Source organism: Pteropus alecto, unplaced genomic scaffold (assembly GCF_000325575.1).
Source record: "Pteropus alecto unplaced genomic scaffold, ASM32557v1 scaffold20, whole genome shotgun sequence".
NCBI classification, from domain to species: domain Eukaryota; kingdom Metazoa; phylum Chordata; class Mammalia; order Chiroptera; family Pteropodidae; genus Pteropus; species Pteropus alecto.
This window is the reverse complement of record NW_006436298.1, coordinates 49,815,858-49,824,757: the sequence shown is the minus strand read 5'-3', so window position 1 is coordinate 49,824,757 and position 8,900 is coordinate 49,815,858. Positions and strand designations below refer to the sequence as shown.

Below are 8,900 nucleotides of genomic sequence, written 5' to 3'. Positions count from 1 at the left end.
CCCCCAACCCAGGACAGGGTCTGAGAAGCTTCATTCTCTCTCCAAGCCGACTGGGCCCCGCCGCGAGAAGGCCACCAGGCCGGCAGCACCAAGACGGCCTGAGGCCTCAGGCGCCGCGCCCCGGCCGGACCAAGCAGGTTCCTGCAGCCCCGCATCAATCCCATGAGAGTGCCCCCAGCCCGAGTCTGCCACTGCAGTCCGAGCTTGTCACCGCGACGGTGTGAGCCGCCCTGCATTCCTACCCCGGCCCGGGGTCTCTGAGCCCCGACACTCACTCGCCCTGCGGGATCCTTGTGCTCCGCCCTGTAAGTGACTTCAGGCTCCACTGAAAACTCGGGTTCCTAGGCGTGCACTTCCGGGTACTGTCTAGGCAGCTCAGAGGTCTAATCTCGATTGCAAATTCTCTAATCCCGATTGCGGGTTTTCTAGGGGCTGCTGGGGAGCTGGGTCCATAGCGACCTGCCGATGGGGACTTATTTCGGTATTTGTGCTTCCCCCAGGAAGGACTGTAAGAGGATGGAACAGAATTCTCTATTTGCCCTACCATTGCCTAAGTGGACCAAGGATCTAAATCGGTTGTTTCCTTCTTTGCCATTCCCTATCCGTGTGCACCCCATCTGCTTCCTCTGCTTGACTCCTGCCTCGATTTACCACCCATCTCACCTCCCTTTTTCATAATCACAGGCCAGCTTAACCCTGCTGGGCCCGAATTTGTTACCTAGGCCCTCAGTCCACCCTGTCCTCCTCTTCCTTTGAGGCTTCAACCCAGCCCCTCCCAGTTTTGCCTGGAGTATATAAACAAGCAGGAGGGTACCCACACCAATATGAGGAAGAAAAACTTTAGAGAGATCTAGATCCAAAGACCCTACTGCACCTAGAGTACAGATTTGTCAGAAGCATATTTGATATGTTGAAGTAGGAAAAACACGTTAAGAAAACAAGTTGTATATGATAAGGGTAGTTTCCTGCTAGACTCGGAAATAACAGGTACCAGTTGTGGAGTACTTAAACTGACATCTTGTTAATCCTCACAATAATCCCATGAGGTTGGTATATTTACTATTTTACATGCCAGAAGCTGCAGAGGTATTTAGCAACTAGAGGCATCTGAACCCTGGTCATTCAAACCAGAGCCTGGTGTCTACCTGCACCCAGGAAGGACTACAAAGAAAGCCTGGGTGGAGATTTGTATGTAATATGAGCAACTGCAGAAAAGAAAAAAGACAGACACTTGTAATTATACCCAAGTTTTAAATTTATAAACATGAATGAAATACAAATATGAGGTTAACCATTTTCTAAAATGAAGAGAGCATATAGAATGCGTCAGCAAAATAAAAAATTTACAGTATCATTTTCTTGTCGATTTGTACAGGGCACCATCTGATTTCTGATTGAAATCGCTTACAGTCTTGCATTCAACATTGGTTCCTTCATGCACTCGTATTTTGAAAATGTGCTGTCATGATACGAATGTTAGGAGACAGATGTTACAGTTTGCTGACTCCAGTAGGGAGTGCTTGTTGGGAGGTAGTTCCTACCCACAGCCCAGGATGCCTGATCATTTCTCTAGTCATATTTAAGTTCTCCAAACCAAGAATATCCCTCTCTGGGTAATGCTAGTCCCGCACTGCTAAATAGTTGCTTATTAATTCTCTTTTTTAGATTTTATCTCATTTCTATACAAACACCTTTATTTGTGTTTTTATATTAGTATTTATAACTTCGTGGCACTTACTATATGACCAGTACCTTTTACATTATCTCTTTAATTTTCATGCTGTTATTAACTACATTGTATAGACAAGAAAACTGGAGAAGCTAAGTAAAATTTCCAAAGTCACACAGCTAGTAAACAGCGAAGTTCAAATGCAGGTATATCTAATTCCAAAGCCACTGCTTTGACAACTACTCTAATTTGTCTTTACTCAGTGGATGGTTTAATTCATTAGATTAAGTTAACTATATCCATTGGCTAGCACTGAATATCATAGCACCTGGCAATTGTATTATTGAATGGGTAGATGAGGTTACAGTTTTAGATGTGAGAATCTCATGATTTGCTGAGATGACACCCAGGGGCCTCCTTTGAATTTTATTCTTAAACTTCCTCAGTTACTCATATACTATTTCCTAAGGTAAAGCATTTCTCCAGAGAGCATATTACCCTGAAAATGCCATATTCTTTCATCTGTAGGCTTTCTGACATGCTCTCTTCTTGCCTGAAATACTCTCCCTGCTCCTCTTCCAGCATACTGCATCTCTCCAAGTCTACCTCTACCCACTTCTTTGCTCAAGCCAAAACCTAGGAATCAAACTTGATTTTCCCATTACCCACTTTGCTCCACTGCTATATAACCAGAGGTGACAGTAAATCTTGGTAAGGATACATGTCCATCAGCAAGTTCTAGTTAGCAGAAAAAATTAAGAGTGGTTTGGTCATTGAAAAATGAAAATATAAGTCTAGTGATGGAAGTGAGAGTGGCAAGATATATGAATTTGGGAGCTTTGACCTGTAGCCTGTAACTGTCAAAATTGTCTAAGTCTATTCCAAGGTGGGGAGGGGGTCTCCAGATCCCAAAATATATTGGAATATTTTCTCCTAGTATCCCAGGAGCATTTAGGATCAGCTGCAAACCAATAATAGTGAATCACTGGGGTGTAACAGAGAATTCAAGAGCTACCAAGGAAAACTGTGGTTGGTGTCTAATACCAATTTCATGATGATGGAAAGCTTTGGAGTCAAATAGACCTGACTTTAAACTTGCTTTGTGACCCTAGTACACCTCAGTTCCTCTGTAAAACAGAGCTAGTTCCCTTGAAGAATTAAAGATTAAGTTTGAATATGAATGTACATACATGTACATCTTGGTGGGTGGGCAGAAAATCAATAAAATTAGGTGTCCCTTAACTATTAGATTTCTTCTCTTCCCTCTCCAATCTTCAAGATTAAAAGACTAAGAACACAAACTCATATTGTATTGGACAGATTACTTATCCGCAAGTATTAAGTGGCAAGTTACTTGCCCTCAAGGATTATTTTGGTTTCTTTTTTTAAAGTGTATTTTTAAAGCACACATACACACATTCTGCCTAGACTGAAACCTCTAATGATTTACTCTTATGTACTGACAGCAACCCGAATGAATAACCCTTTAAATCTTAAATATTCAGACTTTGTTCTTCTACAGGTTTGTGGAAGAGCAAGTATCAGTAAAAGGAGAATGATTCACTCTTGTGAAGCAGGTTTCTGGAAGAAACTGAGTTTGCAATCAGGAAGGTGACTCTAAGATTCCCAAATGTTTCTGGTAAAGGCCTTCAGATTTTATTTGAAACAGATTCTGAGTATCAAACATACCTTTATTCAAATGGAGGTACAAGAGCACATTCCTAAAACAAATGCATACATGTGATTTTTACATGTTCTGCTATTTAGGGATTATTTGTTTCATAATCACTGGAGGTGACTATTAGTCTCTATACGTGAGGGTATACATGTTCACTAACAGAAAAAACATGCATTTTCATTTGCTTTTACATTTAGATCAATTCATTTAGATCCCTACTGTAATCCTATGCTTGCTGATGGCTGAGAGGTAAAATATAGTGGGGTAAGACTACCTTAGAGGTTAGCCATAAGATGCTTATAAAGAGAGCAATACATTTTATATACTTGCTGAGGATCCTTAGTGAATATTATAACATCTGAACTATGAAGGCCTCAATTGCTGGAATGACTGGAATTTTAAATAACACTTGTCTTATTCACAAAATGTTATGAAGCTTAAGATGGAAAAATATAATAAAATGCTTTGACATCATCTAAAGAATCATAAACTGTTGCTAGGTGTTATGATGGTGACCCTGAACTCTGGAGCTAACATCTGTGATCATCTTTATGAATCAAAAAAAAACCATAATGGCTTGTAGACTCTAGTAAAATACAAAAAAAAAATAAAAAATAAAAATAAATTGTGATAATAAATTACAAAAAGCCTCTACACTTCAAATACTGTCCTGAATTGATGAAGGGAGACTGAGGGCGGAAATCCAAACAGATAAAGAAGCAATCGTTAACAGTTAAAATTTTACCAGGAACAGACCTATCACTCTCTTGAAATATTCTCGCTAGAGATATTACGTAAGAACCCCAATATCTTTGTTGGAAGGCTGAGCTCTCTGCTTTATGAAGCTCTCGGATTTTTTAGTATATGTTCATTATGTTTTGCCCTATCAAAAGATGACCTGAGCATTCTGCTGGCTTTCAATGGAAGTATATAAATTCTAAACTTAAGACATACAGAACAGGCGCTGAATGAACATTAACTAGACTACGAGAGTCTTGTTGGCTCTCTTGGTGTCCTTATCATTTCTTGTAGAGGGCTGTGGATGTGGACAAGGCAGTTTAGAACTTGGGCATCACTTGAAAATGTTTAGCTGCCTGCCATAAACTCAGGGGAGACAGAATTCTTCATATTCATAGATGGACAGGATGCAAAAATCCAATTCTTTTAAAGGAAGATGCTTCATTTTAAGAAAGAAGACGCCCAAATAGCAACATGAAGTAGGGAAGGCATACCTGTTGGTGAAAAGTTAAAAGTAGGAAACCATCATTGCAAGATGCTTAAGAAAATGGAGAAATCAACAGGACTCTAAGTGTTGTGGCTGGAAACGAATAAGTAGAGTCCTCAGAAAAGAGCAGGCCTAACAGTCTGTTTTGGAGAGAATCTGGGCTGAGAAAAGCAGAACAAGCTAAATGAGCTACTTTCCAGACGCTGATAAGTTTTAACATTAGTGTAATAACAATATCATAGGAAAGCTGTGAAGAACAAGTACCAACTTCAACAAAAATAAAAATGCTTATAGGCCACATTAAAATATAAATAGCTTAAATGAATTCCATAAATAAAGTATACATAGTTACTTACAACACCTATTACATTAAATAAAAGAATGCCATGAGAAAACAGCACTATATTCACCAAGTCACTCCTCTGACAAGATTCTTCTGCAATGAAAAAGACTGCGACTATATATTAACAATTTCACATACAAATAATCAACAATTTTCTCTCCAATATTTTGATGTTGAAGAAAGCCTGAAATATGAAAGTAAATTTTTCCATTTGCATATCAGATTCTGCTCTGGTGTAGTAGATATTCTGATGATGAAAAAGACTTAAACTCTTACATTCAAATGACTTCTCTAGGGTATGGCTTCTTTGATGTTGAATAAGGATTGAAATATGACTGAATCTCCCCCCATACACACGCATTGATTACATTCATAGGCTTTCTACACAGAATGAATCTGATGCTGAACAAGGTAGTTTCTTTGAAGGCTTTTTCACATTCATTAAAGTGATGTAATTTTATTTCTGTATGACTTCTCCAATGGTGACTAAGGTACGAACACAACATGAAGCATTTACCACATTCAACATATTTGTAGGTCTTCTCATTGGTATGGGTTTGCAGGCATCAATTAAGAGTTTAACTAATAGCTTTCCTACATTCGTCACATTGAGGGTTTCTCTCTAGTGTGGACTCTCCAATGCTGAATAAAGGTTGAACTATGACTGAAGATTTTACCATATTCAGTACATACGTGATTTCTCCCTGGTGTGAACTCTCAGATGTTGAATGAGGCCTGAACTTGACTAAATGTCTTCCCACGTTCATTACATTCATAAGGTTTCTCTTTGGTATGAATTCTTTGATGCTGAACAAGGTGTGCTCTCTGACTGAGGTTCTTTTCCCACACATCACAATCAAAGGTGAGGACTTCTCGTTGCAGGACAAGATCTGAGCTATGATTAAACCTTTCCTCATAATCATTACACTCAGAGGATTTCTCTTTCCTATGAATTTTGTGATGCTGAATAAGGCATGAGGTTTGACTGAAAGCTTTTCCACATTCATCACATTCATGTGGTTTCTCTCCTGTGTGAATTCTTTGATGCTGAATAAGATGGGAATTCGATCTGAAGTCTTTTCCACATTCATTACATGTATAGGGCTTTTCTCTGAGATGAACTCCTTGATGTTTACTAAACGTCACCCCACATTCATTGTATTCATAGGCTTTCTCTTCACAGTGAACCTTCTGATGTTCCACTAGGTATGAGGTATGATAGAAGTCACTGTCACATACAGTACACTTACAGAGCATGTCTCTGTGAATTCTCTGATGTTGAGCAAGGTGTACACTACGACTGAAGACTCTTTCACAATTGCTACATTTATAAGATTTTGCTCTAGTGTGAATCCTCTTATGCTGAATTACGCCTGAGCTCTGACTCGATGACTTATCAGATGATTCACAGGACTTATCAGGCGCTTCACATTTATAGGGTTTCTCTCTAGTATGTATTCTTTTATGTCGACTAAGACTTGAGCTCTGACTGAAAGATTTTTCACATTCTTTACATTTATAGGGTTTTTCTCTGGTATGAATTCTCTGATGTCTAGAAAGTGCTGAGCTCTGATGGAAGATTTTCTCACATGCATCACATTTATAGGATTTCTCAGTGGGAATACTCTCACATTTACTAAGGTGGGAGAGATCCATTAAGCTTTCTTTATATTCACTACTCTGAAAATTCTGTGTTAGATTTATTTGTTCATGTTTAACAGCAGCTGAATTCTGGTTGCGGCTCATGTCATACTTATCAGTGTCATCAACACTCTGTATTCTAAGATCTCTCTGATCTGTATCAAGGGTAGTTTCCAGACTGAATCTTCTTTCAGGTTCATTACATTCATTGTTCTGACTGGTGAAGGTTTTCTTGCTGATTGTTATTTGCCTAAACTCTCTCTCCAGGAACAGAAATTTCCTTAGGATTTCCTGAAGCCTTTCTAATCTGTCCTCAGGTTTATACACTTCTCTAGTTTCAGGAACTTGGGCAATATCCTTTTTCAGTCTTCCTACTCTCACTTTGTATGAATGCACTTCTTCTGAAATTTTCTGCTTAGGAATCAACAGCTTGTTCTCTTCTCTGGTTTCTCCATCTGATTCAATATATAAATAGAAAATGCAAATGTAATCTGTACCCTGTGCTTAGAAAAAGAAAACTCAGAGAGGAGAAAACTAAATAAGCTACACTCTACCGGGATAAGAGAAGTTTATTTATTCTTGAAACACAGGCACAAAATCTCAACAGCAGATGTAAAGGCATGAATAGAAGCAGGTAGAATCCAAATGATTTAGGGTGTGGTAGAAACAGAAAATACTTTCAGCAGAGTCAAAAAATAACCAATTAAGATGTTTCAAAGGAGTTAATAGGAAAATAGTTCAAAAGAATTATAGATAAGCAACTTGAATAGGGACAATAAGGCACAAAATAAATACAAAGAGTTCATCAAAACTGAAGGGAAAAGGAAAGAGCTCTCCATCCTTGGATATAGACAGAGCTCTTCATTTTGACTGCCTGAGCGGCTATAACTTGGCTCAACAAATGGATTTTACTTCCCTATTAATTCCATCTGATTAATTCTGCCTTACTCACCTGAGCAGTCATCTCTTAAGACTTCTCTATTCTTAGTTTCCAGATCAAAGACCTGTAGATCTTGTTCCAGCTGGGAGATCCCATCAGGCTTGGAAATTGGAAATCCTGCTCATAGAGAAGGAAATGGGATGTGGCAATTTGTCCCCGGATACTACGTCAGCCACTTTTTCTATTAACTAATGGTTAATGGAGAAAGTAAGTTCTTAGAAGACATTAGGAAGGCCTGGAGAGTGAGAGTGACAAAGATCCTCTACAAGGAGCTCCTATTTGTGCTCTAAAAAGAGATGTGTTAAGGGGCAAGTTGATGACTTTGGGGAGCAAGAATAGTCATTTAAACATTACTCAGACAAGGAAATTTGTGCATGGGATAATTTCACAGAAATTATCATTTTCATTTCTCATCTGCTGCCTATAGATCAATTTTGTATTAGACCTGATCTACAGTATCAGACCTAGTCAAAATTGTTGTCATCAGAAAGGTGAATATTTAAGCACCCGGTGTATGGTGAGCTGAGCTGTAGCAACAGAATCAGTAATGACTGAACAAATATTCCTAAAACCAATCTCAAGAAGCAATTCATTTCAGTTCACATGAGGAAACAAAGAATAATGACACATTCTCACCCGTTAGGAGCTTATACTCTTGTTTATCCAACAAATATTTATGGGGGCCTCCCATATGCAAAATATGTAGGGGATAAAGAGCCCACGCCGATAAGGTCCATCCCCTCAAGGACCTTACACTCTTAACTGCAGAGACAGATATAAACTAACTATAATGATGTAGTGAGGAAAGTACAATGTAAGTACATCTTCACATAAAATGGTCTTTCTTTGGTATAGTGGACTGCAAGGATCTAATCTCTTTTAAAGCATAAGTAAGGCAGTCTGCTTCTGAAGAGGCAGAACTCTTATAGTATCAAAGAGGCATTTTTTTTTAATACATGTTCAGCCCACAAAGCTTCTAGTAGCACACATACAAGGTCTAGAACGAGTCTCTCATCTTCAAAAGCCTTTCTCTCCACTTACTGAATGTCTACAAAATTTATTATTTATTCCTCTTATCCTGACATGTCATTATATGATGGAATTTATAGGTACTTTAAATTGGTTTCAGGTATCATCATCCCTACCTGATTGTAAACTCTTTGATAGCAGGGACCATTTATCTTGTATCTTGCACTTCTTTTGATTCATTTACTTAAAAGCTACTCACTGAGTGCCAATTTTGTGCCCAAGTTTCAACATATAACAGATAACAAATGTTTTAAAAAGGGCATTTGGACCTTGAAAATATGACAAATCAACAGCTGCCCTCTTGGGATTCCATGTGAGAGCCTATGAGCAGAGAGATCAGAACAGATATAAGAAAGACATTTATTAAAAAAGACA

General features: G+C 38.6%; 2 protein-coding genes across 6 annotated transcripts in view; both read right to left on the bottom strand.

Annotated features, from left to right (window-relative positions):
* TMEM225B (transmembrane protein 225B) overlaps positions 1–8,900 on the bottom strand; it is a 45,486-nt gene that overhangs the window by 30,190 nt on the left and 6,396 nt on the right. The window contains exon 1 of one of the 3 annotated variants that reach the window (XM_025047831.1): positions 276–1,172. The exons of 1 other annotated variant lie outside the window; for it this stretch is intronic. In XM_025047831.1, the coding sequence (XP_024903599.1) occupies positions 276–547 (272 nt within the window). In that variant the 5' untranslated portion in view covers positions 548–1,172. Of the gene's footprint in view, positions 1–275; positions 1,173–8,900 lie in introns of those variants that run through there. One more of the 3 variants, XM_015590390.2, reaches the window with a different exon arrangement.
* ZNF655 (zinc finger protein 655) overlaps positions 3,303–8,900 on the bottom strand; it is a 13,123-nt gene continuing 7,525 nt past the window's right edge. The window contains exons 2-4 of one of the 3 annotated variants that reach the window (XM_025047830.1): positions 8,642–8,846; positions 7,509–7,613; positions 3,303–7,011 (exon numbers count right to left, since the gene is read on the bottom strand). In XM_025047830.1, coding sequence (XP_024903598.1) covers positions 5,633–7,011; positions 7,509–7,613; positions 8,642–8,705 — 1,548 coding nt within the window. In that variant the 5' untranslated portion in view covers positions 8,706–8,846 and the 3' untranslated portion in view covers positions 3,303–5,632. The remainder of the gene's footprint in view (positions 7,012–7,508; positions 7,614–8,641; positions 8,847–8,900) is intronic. The other 2 variants (XM_015590385.2, XM_015590388.2) reach the window with 2 other exon arrangements.